Below are 11,762 nucleotides of genomic sequence, written 5' to 3' on the forward strand. Positions count from 1 at the left end.
TCAATGTACAACATCTGATGCCAATGTTTTTCCAGCAGCATTTTGGCCCCTGAACATGGGTGTTTTTAAGCAACCTTTCTCTGTTTTTCCAGCAGGGATTATGCCACAAAAACTGTCTGCTTTTCACTAAGTCATTGCTGCATTTCTTTTTTTAGCTGAAATATTGCTGTGTTTACTTCTGGTTTAGTGCCATGAAAAGCGGTGTGTTTATTTATTTATTTTTTTGTACCAGGACATCACTGCTTTTCTGCTGTGATAGTGCCATGAAAAGCATTTGTTTTTTTTTGTTTTTGTTTTTTTACCAAGACACTGCTGCAACCTTTCTGTTTTTCCAGCGGGATTGTGCCACAAAAACTGTCTGCTTTTCACTAAGACATTGCAGCATTTCTTTTTTATTGTTGGCATCAGATGTTGTAAATACATGTTGCTTTTCACCAAGACATCACTGCTTTTCCTGCCATGAAAAGCATTGTTTTATACCAGGACATTGCTGCATTTACTGCCGGTATAGTGCCATGAAAAGCGTTGTTTTCTTTAATCTAAAATATTGCTGTGTTTTCTGCCAGGATAGTGCCACAAAAAGTGGTTGTTTTTACTGAGACACTGCTGTATTACCAGCAGGGATTATGCCACCAAAACCTGGTATTTTAGCTCAGACATGATCTTTTACTAACCATAACCACACATTAACCACAGTGTTAAGTTTCAGTGTATCTGCTACATAATAATGTACAAATGTAACAAATCAGCGGTTTGCAGAAAGGCACAATGCCAACATTTATTGTGGTCACTGGGTTGGAAAACAAGACTAAGAGTGAGCCATCAGTGCGCTTACTGTTTGTTTTTGGGTCAACTTTTGGACTCTGCAGTGGTGAAGTGAACTGCAGGAGTCAGACTGAAGCAGCTCTGATATTTACAGTGAAGCAGGATGTAATTATGAGGTGCAGGTTTTAAATGTGAAACCTGCCTTTGAAACAAGGCGCTCTGCAGAATGCGCAACTAACAGTTCAGTGTGGTGAACATGCAGTAGAGGACCAGTTGAGGTCGCTTGGTAAGATCACGTCAGCTCAAAAGAGACAGTGTCAACAACACGATGATGTGATTCATCAGGAGCAGCTGATCTCTGCACATTAAAATGGTTAGAAACATCTGTGAGATCATTTTTTAAATTTTTTGCTGAATGTTTGACAGGCTATAACTTTAATATTTTGGATACATAGAACCACAAGGTCCTTCTTTGACAAAATAATTTGACACTGAAAGATCAGTGTCAGCAGATTGAACTCTGCACACTGCAGGATTTTTATAAGGTTAGTTTGGTAACTCGAGTCTGTGTTTGACAAAAGATCAGACGTCCACTGAGCAGGTCAAGGATTTCAGTCTGTCAGTCCGTCAGTCCGTCTGCCTGCAAATCAAACACACTGTATCTGTACCATAAAATGATTCAAAAACAGACCTGTTTTGATTTTTCACCTGATTCTTATCAGCTTTAGAAATATTAGCTTTCACTTAGGTTTGAGGAAGTGACATCAGATCGTATAAAATGGTAAATATTTAGATTTGTCTTCATGACAAAAATCAGCCACTTCACAACAACATACATGAGAATAAAAAATCTTAAATGTGGATTTAAAATGTGAAGTTTGTTCAAAGGAAGCTGCTCAAAGAGAGGTCAAGAGGTCATAAAAATAAAAAAATAATTACTCAAAGCTTTTATTTCATTTACAACACAGTGAGTCATATTTCTGACGTTTCAATATGAAATGAGGAGGAAAAAAAATTCTGAGTGGAAGGTGTTTTTTACTCCAGTTAATCTTTATCTGCTTTATCAGATAAATGTTGCAACATGCAGCTCAGTCACTCAGTCTCTGAGTAAACTCACAGTCCTGCAGCACCACCCTGTGGATATGAAACAGCCATAGATTGGTTACTAAACAGGGCCTACAGGGCACAGGCGTAGGGGCCCAAAGTGTCAGGGGGCCGCCCTAGCCTTCATCTGCAAAATGTCACACCAGACCTTTTTACACAGAGATAGCACCACAAAGTCGTTTCTTTGACGCCTTTGCATTTTTACATAGAACCAAACAACGGTGACATGTAACACAAAAGCATCGGCCTCTGGTGTGACATATAACTTGGGCATCAGCAGTGCTTTATAAACAATAACAATGGCGTTAACATGTCAATAATCATTTACCAAATCTGTTATATGGCGGCTGATCTTACCCTCTGCTTGGAGTTTAAGGATGGTCGACACATAGCACATCATCATAACGTCACACTTGTGCTATCCATGATCCCGTCCTGCTGACTGACCTGTTGATGCAGACATTGCCTTGGAGCTGTTACTACCTTCAATGCCGTCTTAAAGGTGAGATAACTCTGTTCCCCCATTATTATATTAAATTAAAACATACGAACCAGGAAGAGACTCAAAATGACCACAAAGACATGCAAAGGAACTGCAAATAGACAAAAACTAACTACAAAAAGGTGCAAAACAATGCAAAAAAAAAGACTACAAAAGCCCTGTTTCCACGATGCAGTACCGTAAGGTTCAGTTAAGTTCGGTAGTAGTCATACCACAGTGTGATAATACTCAGTAACAAGTGAAAGCCCTGCATTCAAAACGATATTTGAGTCTTGTTCTTCTTCTTTTGGCTGTTCCCTTTAGGGGTCGCCACAGCGAATCATCTGCCTCCATCGAACCCTATCCTCTGCATCCTCTTCTCTCACACCAACTGACCTCATGTCCTCTTTCACTACATCCATAAATCTCCTCTTTGGTCTTCCTCTAGGCCTCTTGCCTGGCAGTTCCCACCTCAGCATCCTTCTATCGATATATTCACTATCCCTCCTCTGAACATGTCCAAACCATCTCAGTCTGGCCTCTCTGACATTATCTCCAAAACATCTAGAGAGAACCTTAACATCTTCATCTCTCCTACCCCCAGCTCTGTCTCCTGTCTTTTCCCCAGTGCCACTGTTTCTAAATCAAACAACATCACTGGTCTCACCACGGTCTTGTACACCTTTCCTTTTAGTCTTGCTGGCACTCTTCAAAGTACTCTTTCCATCTTCCCATCACACTTGTGGCACCTGTCAATACATTCCCATCTCTATACTTAATCACCCTAACCTGCTGCATGTCCTTCCCACCTCTATCTCTCTGCCTCGTCAACCTGTATAAATCCGTCTCCCCCTGCTTACTGTCTAACCTATCATACAAATCGTCATACGCCCCTTTGTTTGGCCTTTGCCACCTCTACCTTCACCTAACCCTGAATCTCTCTGTACTCCTGTCTTCTCTCTTCAGTCCTCTCAGTGTTCCACTTCTTCTTAGCTAACCTCTTTCTCTGTACAGTATACACTCCTGCACTTCCTCAATCCACTACCAGGTCTCCTTATCTCCTTTCTATCCAGATGACACAAGAAGTACTCTCCTTCCCGTCTCTGATAACATTAGCTGTAGTTGTCCAGTCATTTGGGAGCACCTCCTGGCCACCCAGAGCCTGTCTCAACTCCTCCCTGAAAATCACACAACCCTCTTCCTTTTTCAGCTTCCACCACTTCATCCTCTGCTCTGCCTTTGTCCTCTTCATCTTCCTCATCGCCAGAGGCATCCTACACACCATCATCCTATGCTGTCTGGCTACACTCTCACCTACCACAACTTTGCAGTCACTGATCTCCTTCCGATAACATTGTCTACACAAGATGTAGTCCACCTGTGTGCTCCTGCTCTTATAAGTCACCCTATGTTCCTGCCTCTTCTGAAAGAAAGTATTCACTACAGCCATTTCCATCCTTTTTGCAAAAGTCTACCACCATCTGTCCTTCTGTGTTCCAAACCTGCCTATCACTTCCTCATCACCTCTGTTCCCTGCCCCAACATGTCCATTGAAGTCTGCACCAATCACCACTCTCTCACCTGATATTCTGCATCACTTCATCAAACTCACTCCAGAATTTCTCCTTGTCTTCTAACTCACATCCAACCTGTGGGGCATAACCACTAATAACATTGAACGTCACACCTTCAATTTCTAGATTCATACTCATCACCCTATCTGACACTCTTTTCACCTCCAGAACATTCCTAACAAACCCCTCCTTCAGGATAACTCCTACTCCATTTCTTTTCCCATCTACACCATGATAAAACAGCCTGAACCCTGCTTCTAAGCTTCTAGCCTTGCTACCTTTCAACCTGGTCTCCTGAACACACAGTATATCCACCTTCCTCCTCTGCATCGTATAGGCAACTCTCCAGCTCTACCTGTTATAGTCCCAACATTCAAAGTCCCTACTCTTAGTTCTAGACTCTTGCCTTTCCTCTTCTCCCTCTGCCTGTGGACAGGCCTTCCTCCTCTCCTTTTTCGACTAACAGTCGTCCAATTTCCACCTTCACCCTGTAGGTCAACAGCACCGGTGGCAGTCGTTGTTAACCCGTATCTCTATATTGACTGTCCCGTCACATCTGATGTCAGATCAAAGGGGATTGGCACCGTTTGGCACGCGTAATGGAAACCCAACTTGATTAACACAGCTGCAAACTAATGAGTTCACATCCCTCTCAGCCAACCACAAACAGCCACAGCATCAGATAGGGAGTATATATTCATCATCTGTCATCTTAGAAAAGTCAAAAGAAAAGAAACAGAGTGAGACTGCGAGAGAGAAAGAGAGAGTGTGTGCATGAGAGAAACGCAACATTGATTTACAGTTATGGTGACCTCCTCCCAGGCTACCTTTGCATCATCAGCCTGTGGAGGTCTGCTTGCAGTTCCGTATATTCGGACACTGCGAGCTTGGACCTCCCAGACCAAAACATCAGTTTCCTCCTGGGAGAAGTTTGGCCGTCTGACGCTGCTGCTCGCTTCTGCCATGGCGAATTGAGTAAACTCTCATTACGCTTTCGCGCGGCGCATTTAAGGGCGAGGAGAGGGGCTCATTTGATTGGTGTGATGTGAATGGGCTGTGTAAAACCCACTCCACGCCTTCTCTCCTCACTCTTTCCAACTTGCGCAGGTAGGAGGAACGGAGGTGGGAAAGACGAGTAGCTGTGCCAGGCGCACGGTGTGCCAAACTTGCAAAATCTGCCTGGCCACACCCAGTTGGCGAAGCGCAGGTGCGCTGCACCACTGCCTCGCCCGGTCTGCGAAACTAGAGCCCATAATGTGTGTGACCCACCACAGGAGATTTAAAACCAGCTGATAGCAGTTAGCAGCTAACTCAAAGAAGCAGAACAGCACAGAGGCCAATTAGGACAACAATGAGTTCTGGAAGCTCCTGACCCTCCGAGCAGAGGACGAGATCAGCCGCCATAAAACAGGGACTGTAAATGATTGTTATTGACATGCTATGTCATTATTGTTTAAAAAGAGCTGCTAACATCTATGTCATATGTCACACTAGAGGCCAACGCTATTGTGTTACTATCGAAAGCCACATGGCTCTATAAGTCTATTTTGACGTTTGTATTACTACGTCAAATTTGCAAGTACATTTCTAAGGTCTTAGGACATTTAATACTGGGTGCAACCATTTCACCAGTTTTGGAGGGGAGCAGTATCTCAGTCCATAGGGACTTGGGACTTGGATCCCTGTTCGGACAAAATATGGAGCGTGGACTGGTAGCTGGAGAAGCGCAGGTTCACCTCCTGGGCACTGCTGAGGTACCCTTGAGCAAGGCACGGAACCTCCCCAACTGCTCAGGGCACCTGTCCATGGGCAGCCCCCTCACTCTGACATCTCTCCACTTAGTGCATGTATAGGTCCTGTTTGTGCATGTGTGTATTTTGGACCTGTGTGTAATTGACAACAGAGTGAAAAAATTGAATTTCCACATGTTGTCCACATGGTTGTCTACATTAGACACATCACCCAAGACTAAAAGCCCATGTGTTTACTAAACAATGCCACTGAAATACCAACCAACCCAGAATGTACCTGGGAAAACATCCTTAACCAACTGTAAAAAAAAAAAACAAAAAAAAAACAACAAAAAAAACCCTCAAAAATCAGATGTTGAACATTATAAATAGGATTCAGGTTTGCTGATGTGCACAAAAATTGTGTCTGATACAGTTATGAGTGTATGTGTACTGAGAATAAACAAATGTGTTTGTTTCCCCATTGCGTTTGTGTAGTCTGTGTTTACAGCTGCACAAAACTGAGCTGCCAGATTAGCTCTTTATTGTTCAGTACACACAAATGTTTTTAGATGTACTATGATGTCACATGGCTTTCTGTAGAGGAAAGCCATGTGAGATCACATGGCTTTCTGTAGAGGAAAGATTACAATGCAGTCTTTTAAACTTTTTAAGGAATGTCATAAATAATAAGAAATTACAATATTTGACTGACCAAGTGTACATCAGTGGTGAACATAAATATCAGCTAAGACAGGCCAGTTTAAGATATCTATTGCCACCTAGACCAAGGATAAATCTCCTTAAATCTTCTGTCATTTACAGAGCTGGATTACTAAAAATAATATTTAAAAAATAAACACCTGAGCAGCTTTCAAGAAAAAATATAAACAGTACTTATTAACTCTATGAAGAAACAGTAAATGAAATGGAATGATGTAACTTAAGAAACTATTTAACAAAAGCAAAGCAAAGCAAAGAAAAGAAAAGAAAAGAAAAGAAAGTCATGACAGAGATGGGTTTACATTTTTGAGGGCATATAGCCTATAGCAAATTTCACCATTTTTAATATAATGTAAGTTCTTTGGACACAAAGGTAGTTTTGAGGTAGCAATTTGAAGAGGCAGGTAAATTTTAAGTCCTGATGTTTTGTTTTCAAGTATTTATTAACTAAAGCAGTTAAAATATTTCTGTATTTATGGAAGTTATTTACAGAGCAGCTGCAGTGATGAAATGGTTAAACTCCTCTATGTTTTATCTCCATATAAGGAAATGCTTGCTGAGTGATGTCAGCATGATGGTGGTGATGACAGCATGCGTTTGTTTACCAGCTTTGGAGTGACGCATGTCACAGAGCTACATGGACAGCTGGTTATATAACAACATCTGATTGTGAGTCCTTTAGCTTCAAACTCACAATAATCATAAACATAAGAAGATTTATTCAAAGTAACATGACTTTATTTATAAATCATGCAGAGACAAAGAACAGACAGTAAGTTCAAATGTTTAAAACTGTAAAATATTAATATTTGCAGTGATAATAACAGATAAGATGACTATGTGTAAACAGACTGTTGTTGTTTTTGTTTTTTTGTTTTTTTACATTTTGTTGTTCTTATGTGTAAATAGAGTAACTATATACTGTTACAAGCTTGAAATGTTCTATAATTATATTTGTAGTGATTGTGACTGACGATGTGTACATTTTTACAGGTGCCTGAATTATCTTCCATGCATTTTGGGCTGCTGGCAACTAATTTCATTTGTGACTAATGTTGTGTGTTATATATTTTAAGTGTATTCTCTTTTCGTTATTGCTTTAACTTATGTAAAGTGTCTTTAGGTACCTTGATAAGCGGTCTATAAATAAAATGTAGTATTATTATTATTATCATTATTATTATTATTAAATTAACAAAATAAGAATTTTTGCTAAAAAATAAACCATGCATGTGAAGTGAGGGAAATTTAAAAGCTGCTAAGTAAAGACAAACCTGAAATTTTATTTCATTATTTATCTTATTATTATACAAGTTAGATGTGTTTGTAACTGCTCATATGGAGGGTTTATATGAATTATTGTTGATGTGTAAACAGTTAGAAATGTTACACAATATAAAAACAAATCATTTGTTTTGTGACTAAAACACATTTGTAGTTTTTTTGTCATCTTCAGTGACTTTGCACATCTTTACACTCTTGCATATTCTTTATCATGTGTAATCTATAGATATACATATAAAGGGGCAGTAGTAGTTCAGTCCATAGGGTTTTGGCTCTTCAGAAAACAGTTTCATCCTCACATTAGTCCTGTAGGTAAGTTACAGATATGTTTATAGACCAGTTATAGACCAGATCAGTTTTGAGGTAACTGTACTTTACTGGAGTATTTTTTATTTTATGCTACCCTATACTTCCCACTCCTCTACACCTACAGAGGGGAAAAACTACTTTTACTGCATTTATCTTAAAGCTTTAGTTACTTTCCAGGCGAAGATGTTCCATTAAAAACACATTTACATGTGTTCTGTTGGTGTTGTTGTTATTTAGCCTACAGTATTTCAGATATTTGTTGTTGTTTACAGTGTTTAATATGTATTCTGTTGTTGTTGTTTATGGTATGTGTATCATGTTGTGGTTGTTCACAGTATTTAAGGCATTCTGTTGGTGTTGTTTACAGTATTTAATGTGTAGCCTATTCTGTTGTTGTTTACAGTTTTTAATTCTGTTGTTGTTTACAGTGCTTAATGTGAATCCTGTTGCTGATGTTGTTTACAGTATTCAAAGTATTCTGTTCGTTTACATTGTTTACAGGGTTTACGTGTATCCCATTGTTGTTGTTGTTGTATACAGAGGTCCCTTAATGTGTATTCTGTTGTTGTTTACAGTATCTAAGGTTTTCTGTTACTATTGCTGTTGATGTTTACAATATTTAATGTATATTCTGTTGTTGTTGTTGTTTACAGTATTTAGGGTATTCTATTGTTATTGTTTACACTATTTAATGTGTATTCTGTTGTTGTTGTTGTTGTTGTTGTCGTTTACGTGAATCTGCGTCACTGCATGCAAACAGGTCAAAGTTGAGGTGACGGTACGCGTGTCCCCGTGCCAGCAGCGGACGGGGGAAACTGCACGCGCTCTGTTGTTACCACGTTGTCCGCTGGAGGGGGCGGGAGTCTCTTCCCTATACAAGCCGCCCGCAGCGGGACTCCCGCAACCGCCGGGCTGCCCGGCACACATGTCCCGCTTACCTCTCCAGTTCCACACCGAGGGAGAGTCTCCCTCCCCGTGGCTGAGTTTAGAGAACGGCATGGAGAATGAGGAGGAGGGGGAAGAGGAGGAGGATGATCTGGACGATGAGGTGGACGCTTCTCAGCTGGAGAGGTTTATGAAAGACAGAAGGAGAGCCAAGTCCCTGCCCGCCTACCCGGCGGCGCTCCTGGTCGGCGTCGGCGGAAGTGATGGGAGGAAGCGGGTGAAGTTTGCCGACTCCATGGGCCTGAACTTGGCCAGCGTCAAGCACTTCAGCTCGCTGGAGGAGCCACAGATTCCGAGTAAAGTTCTGTCCCGACACAAGAGCTTCCCGCCGCAGCAGCAGGATGTACTGAACGACCTGTGCCAGAGCTTCAAGTCCAGCCTGAACACGGACCGCCTGGTCGCCTGCTTTCCGGAGCCCCAGAAGGCGGAGCGGAGAGTCCAGCGGCTCCGCGTCTGCCTGGAGAAGATCACCATCACACAGTTCGACGTGCGGGGCCAGATCCGGGTCTTTACCGGCTGCGCCGACAAAGACGTCGGAGTGAGGTACACTTTCAACGACTGGCTCTCCTACGTGGACGCACAGGCTCTGCCCGCGGCCGCGGATCAGCCGGACTTTGTAGGAGAGCGCTTCAGCTTCACCGTGTACACGCCGCCCTTTATGGACCCCAGTTCGGCCGTGCACTTCGCCGTGTACCTGAGGAGCGAGGAGGGGGAGTTCTGGGACAACAACGAGGGAAAGAACTACACTCTCCAGTACCACTGTATGCCTAGCACCGCGCCGTTTGTCAGCGCAGCTTTCCACCCCATCTGACCGGTGCGCGTGTCGCGCGGAAAACCTTTAAATCTGTGCGTAAAACCTATAATCAGTGCGTAAAAGCTCTCCATCTAACCCGTCAGATGAAACCCTTTGCTGCTGTTTTCCACCTGCTGAATAGGAACACCATCTGTGCAGTTCTGTGTCATATGATGAATCTTTCTGTGATCAGGTGACTTGTAGTTTGTCAGTTAGAAGCAATGACACAGATCAACTTTAGTTTTCTTTAATTCTGGCCTCTTAATGATTCTGTCATGTCTTTTCTTTTTTTAAGAATTAAGCAGCCTCATCAGCACTCAGTATTGTGAAGGACCACATAGCGGACATTTCTGGATATGATTGTGTATGAACTTGGATCGATGGATTGTCCTTAAGGACATAAAAAAACAAAGAACTGATTATTTGCTCCCACTTTAAAGAAAACAGTTGGTGCCACACCAGTGTCAAGAACCTCCTGGACGTTTTAGACCTTTGGACATAAGCGTCTCTGTCTCAGCGCAGCTCTTGGACTCCATCTGTTGATCAGAAAAAGGATTTGGAAACAATTTTAAAGTTAAAATATACATATATATATATGTGTATATATATATATATATATATATACATATATACATATCTGTGCTTGTGCCTGTAGACATGTTCATTTCTATAATTAATTAAATAATTAATTCATAAGCTGTTTTGCTGACTCTGTGTCCTCTTGTTCATTTCTGTAATTAAAGGTAGAGGTATAATTCATAAGCTGTTTTGTTGACTCTGTGTCCTCTTGCAGTTATTTGTTATTTTCACAACAGAATTATAAACATGTCAGTAACAGCACACTGGTGTTGGTGGTGCACTGCAAAATGACAGGTAGCTTTTTTAAAGGTCCAGTGTGTAGGATTTAGGTGGATATATTGTCAGATATGGAATATAATCTAAGTATGTTTTCTTAAGTGTATAGTCACCTGAAAATAAGAATCTTTTATCTTAGAATGAGCGGTTTATATCTGTTGGGAGCCTTGTCTATGGAGATTGTCATGTTGCACTGCCATGTTTGTACAGTAGCCCAGAACAGAAAAAAAACAAACACTGGCTCGAGATAGGGCCATTCATGTTTTTGTGTTGTCCACGATAGTTAGCAGCCCCTCTGCTACAAGCCAAATGGCATCAGAAGAACAGAAAATTGGCATCAGAAAAACACAGATTTTTTTTCTGGCTTGTAACTGCTGAAAACAGATCTTTTTCTTGAGCTTTAATCAGTTGTTCCAGGATGATTCGATCGTAACACTTAAAGCAAAACGTAAACTTAACCAGTTCATGTGAATTCTGCGTGACCTTGCAGTATTGTTAATCACTGCAACTTTGACGAATCATTGTTGTTTCCCTTGAGTTTCAACAGTTTTAGCAGTCTCCCGCATAACGTCAACAAACTCACTTCCTTGTTTCTGGTTGTGAAGATGCAGATGTGAGCGACACGAGCATTTCACATTTATTGACGAAAATTACTGCTTAAGACTGTGCAAAGTAACTCCCTGATGTTCTGCACGTTAGAATACACTTGCACTGTGTGTAATATTGTAGTTGAAACAGAAACACATTTCTACCACATAATAAACCTGGAGACTGGCCAAAACATGGACAACAGACATATCAGCCTGACAGAGGCAGATCTATTGCATGTACTGAAAGAATCAAGGTTAGTTAGACTCAGTATGCAGGTTAGTGGTGACATTCGTGTAAATCATAAACTCAGAACTCAGAGGTTTTGTTCTCACTGGAAGTCTGGAACAAACTGCCTTTGATTCGTACAACATGTTGTCATTCCAACTCTTCAAATACAGCTGCTTTATCAGTGGACCTACAATTTAAAATATGACCCACCTGCATCAGTTCTGGACATTCAGGGACAGTGTGTCAACTTACACTTGTTTTTGTTTTCACACGAAATGTACAGTTTTTGCTCATTACATGCATACAGTCTTTTTCAAAATAAATGTATGTCAGTAAAATCTGAGTCTTACTCCACTGTTTGTCATACTAGTGAGGACTAG

General features: G+C 41.3%; 1 protein-coding gene across 1 annotated transcript; it reads left to right on the forward strand.

Moving 5' to 3' along the window:
* The first annotated feature begins 8,797 nt into the window (after window positions 1-8,797).
* ppp1r3g (protein phosphatase 1 regulatory subunit 3G) lies at window positions 8,798-10,467 on the forward strand. Its single transcript, XM_033638318.2, has 2 exons — window positions 8,798-9,901; window positions 10,004-10,467. The coding sequence occupies exon 1, from the start codon at window positions 8,896-8,898 to the stop codon at window positions 9,724-9,726; it is 831 nt and encodes a 276-aa protein (XP_033494209.2). The 5' UTR covers window positions 8,798-8,895; the 3' UTR covers window positions 9,727-9,901; window positions 10,004-10,467.
* The last annotated feature ends 1,295 nt before the right edge of the window (window positions 10,468-11,762 follow it).

Source organism: Epinephelus lanceolatus, chromosome 20 (assembly GCF_041903045.1).
Source record: "Epinephelus lanceolatus isolate andai-2023 chromosome 20, ASM4190304v1, whole genome shotgun sequence".
In the NCBI taxonomy this organism is placed as follows: Eukaryota; Metazoa; Chordata; class Actinopteri; order Perciformes; family Serranidae; genus Epinephelus; species Epinephelus lanceolatus.